This window comes from Phoenix dactylifera, chromosome 14 (genome assembly GCF_009389715.1).
Source record: "Phoenix dactylifera cultivar Barhee BC4 chromosome 14, palm_55x_up_171113_PBpolish2nd_filt_p, whole genome shotgun sequence".
Taxonomy (NCBI): Eukaryota; Viridiplantae; Streptophyta; class Magnoliopsida; order Arecales; family Arecaceae; genus Phoenix; species Phoenix dactylifera.
Window position 1 is genome coordinate 20,436,455 of NC_052405.1, and position 15,405 is coordinate 20,451,859.

Consider the following 15,405-nt stretch of genomic DNA (forward strand, 5'->3'; position numbering starts at 1 on the left):
CTACCTCCACTAGAATGTCTTTATAAAAATAAGACTTCTTCACTAGATGATTAGCCGAATATTCTTCTCCAAGATGGAAAGATCTGATTTTCTCTCAGAGAGAGACATTCTAGTGATGTATCATTTGCTCAAGGTGAGTTCCCTGAACCTGCCCTCTCTTATGTTCCGCCATATACATGAGGAAGCAACCAAGTCAAAGGCTTCACTGCCTTACAACATGATTCTGGCCTTGGTATTCATGGAACAAGGAGTAGCGCTTGAGGGAGAAACTTCAAGAGCACTGCTACACAGTAACACTTACAATGACTGGTCCCTACATTGGATGGGTTACTCTAAGATTGACTGTCATTGGGTGCAAAGAGGTGGTGGTGGCAAACTTGATGAAGCTGTAGAGGCTGTCCAAGCAAAACTGTAGCCCCTACAAATGAGTACACTGAGCCACCTGCCCCTTTGAAACTACCCACTATTGAAGGGATTAAAGGTGAGGACTTCATAGCTTCCTTTGATTTTTGGCCTTCACATCCATAGAGCAGCTCAAGTGACAGTCTCAAATTGGATGAGGATCAAATGAAGTTTATCATTGAGCAAGTATTGGCTGAACTGATGAGCTATGGATTCATCAGTCAGAGGGAACAACAAGCGCTTGAGTCACCGCATGGCACTCTACCAACTAATCAAAGATTGGAGCCTCATGTATCATCCTTGACATAAATAGTTGTAGAGTTGAGGAATGATGTCCCTAACATCAATTTTTTGGTGACAAGTTAGTACAGAAGGATGGCAGATGTGCTTAGGTTGAGCCCAATTGAATAGGATTCAATTTGGGCTACATTAGGGTTTGACTTAATTAGATTGGGTTCAACCCAAGTAGATTTAGCTTGACCCAATTGGATTGAGCTTGATCCAAATCAATTAGAAGACCTTATTTGATGAGGATTATGAGTCCAAATAATCAGAATTGGATAAGGAGAAGAATCCCTAAATTTTAGGAATCCATCCTTATCTTTCTTGAAGAAGAATGACATCTTGATTTATTCCCAAGATTTTCCATGCCTATCCTTTTTATTTTTGGCCAAAAATTGGTGTGAGAAGAGAGAAGGCGTGGGGTTATATTTTCTATAAAAATGACACCTCAAATATTCCTAAAAAGATTTAGATGAATTTTCTAATTTGTAGGGATTGCATGGCGCATGAAATAGGGTGGTCTGCAGCTGAACTTTGGATGCATGCATTCCTATCTTTTAGGGATCCAAAATGTACGAAATTTGAATATGTTTATCTTATCTTAGATTCCAAACCACCAAAAATTTTTGGGGATTTTATCAGCCAAATTAAATGGCTAAATTAGGTGTGAGGCGTGGGGGGGTCTTTTGGCTATAAAAGACCCCCATGCCTAGGATTCAAGGTATACAATATTTAGAGGTTTCAAAAAATTCTAAAAAAATTCCCTGAGGACCTCCATCCCTTCTTCTCCTTATTTCTCACATCCATCCTCCATCTTTTTGAAGAACAATCAAAGATTGAGTGTTTAGAAGGAGAAAATTTCAGCCACTGTAGCGTTCCTACGCGAGCTAGCACTCCTACGGAAAACGATCTACCTAGGGCTTCGCGTGGACAATCTATAGAGGCCAGACATGTGTGCGGCTGCAAAGAATAATCAAGGAGTCATACAAGATCTCCAAGAAATCAGGTATGAGATTTGATCTCATTAAAGTTAAGATTAGATCTTAAACATAGTTGCTGTAATTTCTGGATTGCTGAAATTTCAGAATTATATATTAGACATACAATCATTATTTCATGCTTTACAAAAATATTTAAATCATGATTCTTATTTTTGTTGTAGAGATCTGATCTCTAGCATGCATGAAAATTAAATAGTTTAATTTTTAAATGCTTCCGCTGTAATTTTTTGAAAATAAATGCATGCAGCCCGCAAAGGGATCCTTTCAGCAGATATTAAGGGGAAGACTAGACACTTGCAAGCATCCATTAGAAGAGATATCAGTGAATTCGCTGTATGTGCACAGAGAATCAGTGAGCAAATTATGGGAATGCTCATAGAAGTTAGGAGTGAAATAAGACACTTGGCTAAATATCTCACTACTTTGGCTTCTGTTCTTGTTGATACAATAGGCCGCTTCACTAGAAAACTGAGAGCCAATCAATCTCATCAACCTAGTCCTTCTCATCCATCTCGTTCACCTCTAGCAGGGTCTGAAACTAGAAGATCTACTATCTGACACAGAATGGAGGTGGAAAGGTTCCTCTGATACCAACTGACGCAGTTGAAGGTGGGATGTTTGCTTTGATGCCAATTGATGCATAATGGAGGTGGGGTTTATATGGTGGACTTGGACGGAAGAGCTGATCTTTGCTCTCTCTCTCTTTTTATTTTTCTCAAGTGGCGGTTAGAATTTTGATTGATGGAAGGATGAAAAAAGAAGAAGATGATGATGATGAAGAGATTGGGTTCTATGGATGGCAACAAAGTTAAGAAAATGGCGAATAATTGGACTAGGACTAGTGTTAGGATGAGGTGATGATGGATGCAAGAAAGATGTAAGAAAAATAACTAGATCTTGATTGAAAAAGTCTCACCTTCTCTCAAGAACTCGGGGTTGACATGAAGGAGGAGGAGTCTCACCTTTCTAGCTTATACCGATGAAGATCTCTGTGTCTCACCAAGGATTTCCAAGGCGTCTTACCTAGGAAGAAGGAACCTTTGGAGTCTTACCAAAGGAGAAAGAAGAAGCCTCATGCCTCTCAATCTCAAGAGTAATTGAAAACCAAATAAATTCTCTGATTTTATTCTTCAACCTTCCCTTTATATAGAGTAAGAGGTTGGAAAAATAAGACTCTTACAACCAAAATTTTAGGACTCCAACTAAACATGGACTCTTTTAAATCAAATCAATCATTTGATGAAATCAACTGACGAAATCAACTGACGAAGTCAACTAACAAAATCAATTAACAAAATCAGCTAACGAAATCAACTAACGAAATCAACTAACAAAGTCAATTGACAAAATCAGTTGACAAAATCAACTGACAAAATCAATTGACAAAATCAATTGACGAAATCAATTGACAAATCAACTAAACCAACTAAGACTTCCAAATAATTAGAACTCCTCATGGCGTATGGAAGAGAGTCCAAATCAACTAGGACTCTTTCTCAAACACCACATGGACCAAATAGACAACTTCTAATCACTTAAGGACTCCTCAACGCTATGGACTCAATGTGATTTCATGGCATTGGGATCCAAACTCCAATTGACTCAACATAACAAAACTAAAGGACTCAATCTCCATATGACTTAACACGCCCAAACAAACAAAAAGAATACAATGTAATTGGGCATTGAAACACTCAAACCCAATATAACTAGGTGCTAAAAATCTTGGACCAACTATTATTCGGGCACATCTAAGCAAGGATCCAAACTCGACGTAGTCCATTATGACTCGGGTTCGTGCTCCTGCATCAATTCTCTCTGGCTGAGAAGAACTCGACTCTATCGAGTTGGGGCTGAAAAGCTCATGCAAATCAAATGGTCGAGGAAGAGGATCCTTAGGCGGTCGATAAGTGAAACAAAGCTGCATGGAAAAACTCTGTGTGTGCTGATCCGCTACACACCCTGATGTGGGTGCATGTACACAGCTGGTGCACGTGAGGCTGATGTGCACGGACTGATGCGGGCTGCCAACTAAAGGGGCATGCTGATATGGGCTAATGCATGCCGTAATCCGTTGATCGCCTTGATCTGAATTTATGAATTCCAGAAAGAGATCTTGAAAATCAGCAAACGAATATTTTTTTAGAGTTACATAAAACTCTTCCGATCGAAGAATCTGAAGATCTTGTTGAAGGTGCTGCTTGTACTCCTCTCGACTTTGACTAAAAATTGGATTATTCATCTCAAAATCTGATGGCATTTCTTCTAAAATTTTAGAACCATCCAATGCGAACACGGTTCCATCTTCATGTTTGATCTCTGCTGAATTTTTTGAATTATTTTTTTTGGGCAATTCTTCTAGAATTACATCAAAAAAAATTAACTAAAATAGGCTCAGATTCAGACAGTATCACCTCTAAAATTTGTTCTTCCACGTTGTCTTTCTCCTTGTCCTCAACCTCAACCGGCTTAGGAGAGACTTCAGGAGAAGGAGAAGGGATCTCAGCGGCAGAGACATCATCAAATGATGCTTCTGAATTTTCAAGACTAGTGCTAAGATCTTCTTCGAAATTCTATTGATCTTTAGTGGGACAAATATCAGCGAGGTGCCCTCAGCCACCGCACTTGGAGCAATCGGGTTTGCTTCTTCTTTGTGGCATGGGACTCATTTTTTTCACTAAATTTTGTTGGTCCTCGCTCCGGATATATACCCCTGTTTGCAGAAATTTTAGATCTTATAGATGGAAAAATACCGCGAGGAGAAGGGGTGCCTTTATTGTTGCGTTCTAAAGGTCGTCGTCCAACTTGTGGTTTGACATGGCTACAATGTCGTAATTCTGCCTCCACAACATCCATTTTTCATGCTAGGGCAGCCATTGGATTTTGAACTGCATCCATCAGATCATCTTGTTGTCATTCGATGTTGTAGAGATAGTATTGATCATCCTAATAGGAATCATCATAGTAGGGATCATAATAGTAGGGACAGATTCTTCTTGTACTCATGTGGATCAATTTGCTCTGATACCAATTGATGCAGAACAGAGGTGAAAAGGCTGCTCTGATACCAATTGACGCAGTCGAAAGTAGGATGGTTGCTTTGATACCAATTGATGCAGAACGGAGGTGGGGTTTATGTAATAGACTTGGACAAAAGGGATGATCTTTGTTCTCTTTGTTTGTTTTTCTCAGATGGCAGTTAGAATTTTGATTGATGGAAGGATAAAGGAAGAAGATGATGATGATGATAAAGAGATTGGGTTTTATGGATGGCAACAAAGTTAAGAAAATGGTGAATAATTGGACTAGGGCTCGAGTTAGGACGAGGTAATGATGGATACAAGGAAGATGTAAAGAAGATAATTAAGTCTTAATTGAAACAGTCTTACCTTCGCTCAAGAACCCGAGGTTGGCATGAAGAAGGAGAAGAAGTCTCACTTTTCCAGCTTCTATCGATGAAGAATCTCAGCGTCTCACCAAAAGTTTTCAAGGCGTCTCACCTAGGAAGAAGGAATCTTTGGAGTCTCACCAAAGGAGGAAGAAGAAGCCTCACGCCTCTCAATCTCAAGAGCAATTGAAAACCAAATAAATTCTCTGATTTTTTTCTTCAATCTTTTCTTTATAGAGAGTAAGAGGTTGGAAAAATAAGAACTTCTATAACTAAAATTTTAGAACTCCAACTAAACATGGACTCTTTTAAATCAAATCAATCATTTGACGAAATCAACTGACGAAATCAATTGACGAAATCAGCTGACGAAATCAATTGATGAAATCAATTGATAAAATCAACTGACGAAATCAATTGACAAAATCAACTGACGAAATCAATTAACAAAATCAATTGACAAAATCAACTAAACCAACTAAGACTTCCAAATAATTAGAACTCCTCATGGCGCATGGAAGAGAGTTCAAATCAACTAGGACTCTTTCTCAAACACCACATGGACCAAATAGACAACTTCTAATCACTCAAGGACTCCTCAACGCCATGGACTCAATGTGATTTCATGGCATTGGGACCCAAATTTCAATTGACTCAATATAACAAAACTAAAGGACTCAATCTCCATATGACTCAACATGCCCAAACAAACAAAAAGGACACAATGTAATTGGGCGTTGAAACACTCGAACCCAATATAACTAGGTGCTAAAAATTTGGACCCACTGTTATTTGGGCACACCCAAGCAAAGATCCAAACTCGATGTACGTCCATCATGACTCGGGCTCGGGCTCCTACATCACTATCCATCGCCCCTATCATGGATCGCCCTCATCCTTATCTCCCTCTGATTGATCAAATGAACCTAGAACTGAGGATCTTTCCTTATCATCTCTTTTTGTATAGATTCCTAAGTCTTTTTGAATTGTACCTAACCTCTTTACTTCATTCTTTCATTTTGAAAGTTTCACACTTATACTTGAACTTTATCTCCCAATGAAATCTTACTATTTTACTACAAATAATATTTGTTTGAATAATTTCAAGTGACATGTGCTTAGCAATCATCTCTAATGAATATCTCTGTTTTGAGTTCCAAGAAACTGTGAATCATTTGAAAGGATAAGTGCTTAGCTATTTGGTTTCTGCTCTATGTACTTCACAAACAAGGTTTTTATTCTATTTAATGAATGAAATATTTAAGTATTCTTCAATGCTTATCATAGTTATCTTGTGAAATGTGTTTACTGATTATGTAATATTCTGCATAATTATTTGACCTCGAATTTTTATATTTCTCATGTTTATCCTACTTATTCTATAAACTAGGGCCCTCCTTATTGATTATGACAAAAAGAGGAGAAAGAAAAAGGGAGAGATTGTTGAAACTAAAAGGTTGATTTTGATGATGCAAAATAGTTAAGTCAAAATTGACTAATCTATTTACTTTGAGTTTTAGTGATAAATTTTAGGAAGCAAAAAAGAAAGCCTTCAACTACTCTCAAAATAAGATCATTCATCTGAAGCTCTACATCAAGAAGCAAACTTCAAAAGGCCATAAATGCATTCCTTGGAAGCTCACATATAAGCACAGAAGATTTTATCCTAAACTACCTCAAGAGTCGAACCCAAGCTTGCAATGAGTCGATCCCAAAACCCTATCACAAACTGATGTACCTTCACAAGCCAACTCCAATAGATCACGAGTCAACCCTAGAATAATCTCAAAAGACATGTAGAAAGCTAAAGAATTCATCACTTTGATGAGTTGACCCATAACGTACTTGAATTGACTCCTACATAGCATGAGTTGACCTCATATAAAAGTAAGTCAATCCCAGAATGGCCATAGAGAAAAGATAGAGAGCAAAAAAAAATTACTAGATTAGCGAGTCAACCTTGGAATTCACGAACTAACTCTAGTAAAACTAGAGTTGACCTTAGAAATAATCGAGTTAACCTCACAATGGCCATAGTAGGAATAGAGAAGCAGTGAAAGATAGTATGTTGAAGAGTCGACTCTTGAAATTAACGAGTTGACTTTTGAAAATCTTGAGTCGACTTTTGAATTGAGATAATCGACTCCACAAGAGCCATAGATGAAAGATAGAGTGCAGTAGAAATATAAGCAAGCTCGAGATGACTCCTAAAGATGATGAGTTAACTTTTAAAAATCTCGTGTCGAGCCAAAAAAATCACGAGTTGACCCTCTGCACCTGATAACTGTAACGGTTAATTTTTCTGAGAGTCTAAATGACTGTTTTTATCTCACAATAGCTCTATTGCCTAATGGTTAGAAAAGTGTACTATATTCATTGTAATAGCATTTAATTCTTTCTATTCTTTACTGTAATAAGTTTTAGAAACTGAAACTTGGAGAAAGGTCCATCCAAACTTTAAACTAAATTTTGTTGAGCCAAGGATAGGCTTGGAGAAGATTTTGGTTGATTGGCTTGAAAAATCAATTAGATTGATTATGAACCCAGAAAATAATTGGTGAAGATTTTGGTTGATTGACCTAGAAAATCAACTAGGTTGATTGTGACTCGAAAAATAATCGGTGATGGTTTTGGTTGATTGACCTAAAAAAATTAATTAGGTTTGGTTGTGAACCCAAAAAACAACTGGGCTATAGTCTGGATTATAGATTATAGTAAAATTTTTAGTGGATCTTTAAGTGTGGATGTAGGTGCAGGGTTGGTATAGAACCACAATGAATTTCTTGTGTTTGCCTTAGTTGTTTTACTTGCTTTAATTTATTGCCTATTTACTTAGTTCTTATTTGTTTATTTAAATATTTATCTATTAAGCATTTAATTTTGCTGTGTTATCAGTTAAAGTTTTTAAAATCCAATTCACCCATCCCCTCTTGGGCTGGATGGCTGGGCAACACATACACACACACATACACACATATGTATGTATGTATGTATGTATGTATATATGTGTATATATATATATATACACATATATACTATGTCTATGTCTATGTATGTGTATATATGTGTGTGTCTCTATATATATATGTAAGTAATGCCATAAATTATCCAGCCAAAATTTCAAAATTCATTATTTAAAATGGATCATGTCTTCAAAAATAACTTATTTTCAAGAATATGAAAATACATACTATATTCTTGTTTCAATTTCCAAAAATGTAAAACAATTAGGGCATTAGTAATAACATGCTTGTCCAATTTTATCAAATAACAAGTAGTGTTCAAAAAATAAATTTAATAAACTAATTATAATTTTTCTAATATCATTTCTTCTAGCAAATTAAATGTGAATAGAAAAATCTATGAAGTGTTTGGTTACTTACCACTATTAGCAAAAAAATCTAAGTACAATATTTATTACTCCACACCTAGCATTCCCAATTAATCAATATGAATCTAGCTTGTCCTTGATCAACCATTTGTATATGAAAATAATAAAATATTGCAAAACTTCTAATCAATTTTTATATCTAAATTACTCTTAGCTCTAATTTTCTTATCCTACTTAATTTGAGACTATATAAATTAATAAAAAATTAAAGTTTTACCTCAATTTAGAGATTAAAGTGTAAAACCCCTTTCTGGCTTCTTGTTTGGATGATTGCACCTCCACACAAAAATCAAGGTAAAAAAATATAGGAAAAGAAGTATGAGACTTATTAGGTAGCAGCATCTAGCTGCTCGAATTGATCATAACATTGTAATCCAACTCATTAGATCTAGAAACAAGTGTCTAATCAAGGTAAAGGTTATCATAGGTTCTGATTTGTTGGGTTCGGGGATTCTCGACAAAAGTCGGGGTGGAGGAACCATAGGGCTAGCTAGGTAATGGCTTTTGACGGCCTAGGCTAGGCCAATCTGGGTAAACCAACTACTTAAATTATGAAATAGGAGTTAGGTTAGGGTACAAATAGCTCAATAGAGTTTGATGATGATGAAGTCTAGTTGTACCTGGCAAAGGCTAGGGTAGGAGCTAATATGCTACAAACCTTTTAGGATGATTCAAGACATGGTTAGTAGGGTCGACCAGGGGTCCATAGAGGAGGCCAGGATCCTCCACTAGTGTCATCATTGAGACTGGTGGAGAGATAAATGGAAAGAAAAGAAGAGAGCAGAAGAGAAAGGAGAGAAAAACAAATAGGGAATGGGATCTATTTACCTTGTTTCTTGTCAAAATAGAGGAGATAGCGAGCTCTTTGTTGCCTCTTCAAGGGGAAGAGGGAGTGGAGAGGGAGAAGGAGGTAGTGGTCCAGCGGTGTCATAGTGGCTTGGCCGGAGGTCCTGGTACATGGTAGAAGAGATGATCAGGAGAAAAAGGGCTCAAATCGTGGAAGCGTGTCCGGCGATGGTTGGGGCTCGATGGTGACTGTAGGTCATAGAGAAGGTATAGTGGCAATCAGCTTCAAAAATAACCAAGAATACAATTGGTGATCAATGGAATAGGGCAAGGTACTTGTGGCTAAAATGCAGCACATCCGGTGCAATATAAGTCATCAATATTAGCACTTGATTGGAAACATGGATCGAGGGAACTCAGAGGGGTGGTGTGTTATTTACATCATTTCCAATGAGGTCGAGGTTGGGGCCACAATGATAATGCATGGCGAATGGCAGGGAGAATTGAGAAGAAACAAGAGGAGAAAAGGGAAAAAGTGGAGAGGGTCTATGATGCAGCCTCACATGGAAGTTTGAGGAGGCAAAGTATGCCTCTATTTGTAAGTCGAACTAGGGCTCTGTCTCCTGACTAAATTTGGAAGCGGGCTTTTCTATGCCTTGCTCCGATGCCAAGTCGGGACAATGGGCTAGGCTTGGTTACGGCGGACAGTCAATGAACCGGGCCGAGATGCATTAGGCTCATAAGGATCATTTCAGTTCTAGTCAAAAGATTCATGAAAAGATCTAAGAGTAGATGTTTCAAGTGCTTTCAGAGTAAAGTAGATAACATGAAACCTAACCATGCAAGAGTAATCTACAATGGGAACATCCATTATTTTTTGGAATATCTATCAAAATGATCACCACATAACATAACATGTGAAATTAAAAAAATCCAAATTAAACCATTGAAACAGATGCTTCATCCATCTCATGGAGCTAATTATTGCACCATACAAAACCTAAACTCATAATTAATCTCTAGTTGCTAAGCTTAGGTTTAGGGCTATTGGGATAAGCCCCATTTCACATAGTTTCATATTTCTATATATAGATATATGCTTAGGAGAATGGTGCCTATTGCAGACCTTAGGTGAAATTAGAGACAAAGACAACCCAGAGCTACCTGATTCTCTTTTATGGCATTTGGTTGCAGAATAAATTTTACAAGGATAAAAAAAGTTATAGAGGTGTTGTTGAATGGATATCACTTTTCTGATGAATAGGAGCTTTAATTTCATTATAGAGATTCAAAATATAAGTACGTACAGAACACCAAGTGTATTTAATATATCAAATTTTGTAATGATTTAGATATTATCATAAAGATGAAATTGCCCTCTCACTTTATGTGTGTGTAAAATATGAATAGGGACGAATAAATAGTTGAAGGGGTTAACTTTCCCTACTCAGTGGTATAAATATATTTATCAAAATAGTGGAATAGAATTATACTTTTAACTGTCCACTTATCCCCTCGTGCAATATATTGTAGCAAATCGTTAAAAGCGCGTAAGCAACTCCATAACATGAAGGGGTACGCAAGATTTTTTTTACATTTTTTGTAACTATGATGAATTAGTGAAAAGGTGGGGAATTAACTTGTGAGTTTGTACGAGAATGAGCACAGAAGTATATACATTTTTTCCCACTGTTGAAGAAAAAGAAGTCTTTGAAGAAATACTTGCAGATTCATTTTTAATGGAGTTCCTTGGTGGAACCGGAATAATGACTCTCCTAAACTTTTTTTCCAGGAAAAGAAAATTCTCATGGGAGTTCTCAATTTTGTTAAACAAAAATATGATGGCCAGGATCAGAAAGTGGAGTAATCTCACGTCTGTGGCCTACATCTTGTGTCAGAAGAAGCTGCATGCCACTAATTACGGAGTTCCCAAGAGATCTAGCCAGGTCAACAGATTATATACCAATAAAATAGGTCATCTTCGAAACAGGCCATATTGGTGGGTCATTTCTATAAGCACGCTTAACTACAGACATCCCACGAGGGAGGCCAGAGTACTTGCATAACTGTTCATGGTCTGGGGATGGAGCTAGTGGGTCCCTCTCCCGCATTCTGACCTGCGGCCGCCCTAATACAAACAAGACTAGCGCTGGCAGGTCAACCCATGGCTGCAAACTACAATGTACGTGCCACATTGACCTCAAAACTCAATCATATACTTCCACACAACAACTGCAATCGATATACAGATGGATAGACAACACCAGAAGAAATCCATTTGTTTACATATAGTTATACATCTGTTTTCTCCTAATTGAATATATATATATATATATATATATATATAGAGAGAGAGAGAGAGAGAGAGAGAGAGAGAGAGAGAGATCATGGTTCAGCAGTGCCAGACTGTGGTGAAATGAAGCTCTGGACGAGAAGCGTCTTTTACAGTTTTACTTTCAATTTATGCCAGCATTTCTCCCTACAGGTTGAATCATAGCGTGCTTGCGTCGATGAAGCTGAGTATCTGCTGGACTGAGTTCGCAATGTCTTCAGCAGTGCATCTTGTTTCACCTGCAATCTGCCAAGAAAAGATGGATTTTGTCCATTAATCCAGAAAGAATAAAAAAAATGGATTGTACCTAAGCTTCTTTTAGTAGTGAAGGGAAAACTAATGAATATGAAGGAGCTATATAATATCTTGATACCAGTACCTTGACATTGAAAGAGTAGAGAACAGTTTGCTCTATGGTGGTGATGTTGGTGTGTAGTATGTTAAACTGCAAGTCTTCGAGGGCTGCTATGGTCTTGAGGAGTTGCCCGGGCCGCCTCCGAGATAGGATCTTGATCATCGCATCGAAACCGAGCACCCTGACCTCAATGTCAGCGAGGCAGGATTTGTTCTCAGCCATCTCCTCCCGGAGGCCACCGCTGGGACCGAGATCGAGGACCTTCATGTGATCGCCGTTGGGAATCGGGAGGGATGGGTAGAAGGGCTGCTGGTGGAACTGCGGGAGGGGCAGTGGAGGACCTTCCATCATTGTTTTAGATGCTTCGCTGCCCCCAAAAAGTCTCCGTCTCTTTTGCGATTCTAAGCACTGAAGTAGTTGCTCAAGTTCTCTAACAAACTCTATGGCACCGCCGATAATGGATGCCTGGTCTCCCTGCAAGATGTTGAAGAAATTGAAACACAATCTTCTTTATCTGCTGTTTACTTCTGCTCCTGCTAATATGTTAGGTCTATATATCAACGTTTTAGAACCATAACATATAGTTTTGTCCAAAGATTGAGCTACTCTTGTTGCATTTAACAATATCAACAGCAGTTACCTGCCAAAAGAAACTTAATTTGAAAAGAATCATCTTATACCAGTTCTTGAAACGCCTATATAAATATCTTACCCTAAGTTGTTTAGAACCTAAATATAACGATAAAGTTTTGGGTAATGAGTTAAACGACATGCAATTTCAGGAAATTTTTGTTTTGATAATAACCCATTAATGATAAAAGGTCCAGGACAAACATAACAACGAAATGGAAACCTAAGAAAAACTAGGAGGAGGTAACCAACTTATTGTAACTTGAGGAGGAAAAAGGAGAGAACCCAAGTTGTTATTGATGGATAGAAGAGTGAATGGTCTACAACTTTTCATACCCTTTGCACGTACGATCCCGGCATGAGAGATCTCAACACTCTGAGATGCTCGTTCATCTGCCGCCTTCTGTTACGTTCCACTGCAATGTGAGTCATCCTTTGGCTCTCCACCTCCTCGCTTGTCTTCATCGACCTAGGCCTCTTCCTTCGATTCTTTGTCTCCAAGGCACCTGCCTTCTCAACCCCACCGACTGAACGTAGCTGTTGCACCGAGGAGACATTCTCAGAGAACCGACCCTCTTCTTCTCTTTCCTCCGGTTTTTCCTCCTCCATGGTCATTCCCTTACTATCCAAGCTCGTCCTTCCAAACCTATCCTCCCCGCCGTCGACTTGCACTGGTGGTGGAGGAGGTGGTGCCATTAAGGGGTCCTCCGGCAACTTGTCGCCCAAGACCTGGAATTTGAGGAAGTAGTTCTCGTCCTCCGAGATCTTCGACTGGTTCAGTGCGAGCTTGGGTCCAAAGTCAGCGAACTGCATCACGTCGGCGAAGCTCAGCTTGTCGAAGGAGATCTGAGTCTGGGGTTGGGGGTTGCTCAGCATGTAGTCCACCATCTCGATGCCGTTCTCCAAGTTCTCCTGCTGCCTGCTATGCTGGAGTTGGTGGTCCAAAGAGTAGTCGAGGGGTGCGAAACTGGACGGATGGTTTACCTGAAATAGGCCAGGGGAAGCCCGGTAAAACAACATGAATACTTGCCCCCAGGAGTCTAAACAAGTAAAAAGGAAAAATGAAAACTAGGAAGATATGGTAGCCCTATACCTCTTTGTCCATTATTGGTGGGGAGAGCCGCTGACTTCGCTCTGCAGCAAGGGCTGACCCGGTGCAAAGGGACAAAGTTATCCAGTACAAGATTAGATGATCTCAGAAGGATTTAACTGATTTACTGAGGGGTACTGTCACCTTGAGAACCAGCAGAAGATTGAGAAAGATGATAGGAGTTGGGCGCTCGGGTGCTGCAAGTCAATCGATGGAGCTGTGTGTGGTAGGGCATATCAGAGAGAGAGAGAAGGGTGGGGAAGGGAAGATATGGTAGTATTCTTTTTTTTTTCTTCTTTCTTTTTTAGTTTTCAGGTTCATGTATGTGGTCTGGGGTTTGATTTGTATAAGTCGCTGGGGAGCCTGCGCGTATTAATTGAAGCAAAGATGAATTCCACCTCTTGCGCCTCTTTATATTTAAGTTTTTCACATGAAGCAACGCTCTTTTCCTCACCTTTTTCACCGCTTCCTTATCTGTTGGTTATGAATGAAATTTCATTGATTGAATTCTGACCAAATCTAAAATTTGCGAGCAGATCTGGAATTTTCTTTTGAGGTTAGATGAATCACGCAATACCCACTTGGAATTGCAACCAACCATTTGCCCTTTTGCAGGCATGGATGGCCAGCACTTGTTCCTTCAATTTGAAAGAAATGTATGGGGATGATGTCATACTCGCCCCAAACTCATCATCTGAGTCGGCCACGTGACACGGTCGCATGAACTCTAAAATAATACCTTAGATATCATGCAAGGCTTAAGATGAATAATTTCCAATAATTTCATAAATTTAAATCATCAATTAGTTGTCAATTAATCTAGCTAGATAAAACCACTATGATCAAATAATCAACTTTTCAATTACAAATTTTTCAAACATTCATCGGTATTTAAAAAAACATAACTAACTAACTAACTAATTCATAACTCTGATGCTCGAATCACGCCTAACCCATCCGAAGCTACGCATCTTTGGACTCTAAGAGAAAAAAAAAGAGGTGGTGTGAGCTTTATAGCCCAATAAGAATTCCACACACTCACATTAATATAGATATAGTACATTCAAAATAAATATTAACTACAAACCATATCTAAATACAAGCAAAAACCATAAAATTCCATACCGATTATTAAACATAGCTCAATAGAATCTATATAAATATGTATCCATAATATATATCATCAAATATATAACCCATTCTAGAAAATATGTAAGATATTATCATTTAGTAATTTTATATTTTTAATCTTTCATTTTTATCTAGATTTTTTATCAGCAATATCTTTTTGATTTGGACTATTTATGGTCACCCTTCAGCTCGTGATTGGTCGACCGTGATTCCAAGCTTTGGGCCCTGGTGGCAAATCAAAATATCCGAACTTCGGCCCGTAGTGGTGAACAAGATATCTGCACTTCGGCCCATGGTGGCAAATCAAGATATCTGTGCTTCAGGTCACGGAGGCAAACCAAGATATATGTGCTTCAGGCCATGGTGGTAAACCAAGATATCTATGCTTCAGCCCGCAGTGGCAATCCCGTGTATCATGATTCAGCCCCTGACGGGCAATCCACAACATATCTAGTACCAATCATTTCATTTAGCAGTCAATTTAGTCAGTTTCATCCAAACCAAAGAAAACATAAATCTTTATTATATTTCTTGCCCAAATTCTAAAATATTCAGCATCATATTTCAAACAACCAAAATCATAATCAAAGCAAACATAATCACCGATATTTGATATT

General features: G+C 38.3%; 1 protein-coding gene across 1 annotated transcript; it reads right to left on the reverse strand.

Annotated features, from left to right (window-relative positions):
• Positions 1-11,424: 11,424 nt before the first annotated feature.
• Positions 11,425-13,985, reverse strand: LOC103695877 (transcription factor FAMA). The gene is made up of 4 exons (XM_017847048.3): positions 13,661-13,985; positions 12,904-13,551; positions 11,962-12,411; positions 11,425-11,828 (listed from the first exon to the last, which is right to left on the reverse strand). The coding sequence occupies exons 1-4, from the start codon at positions 13,670-13,672 to the stop codon at positions 11,742-11,744; spliced, it is 1,197 nt and encodes a 398-aa protein (XP_017702537.2). The 5' UTR covers positions 13,673-13,985; the 3' UTR covers positions 11,425-11,741.
• Between the last annotated feature and the right edge of the window lie 1,420 nt (positions 13,986-15,405).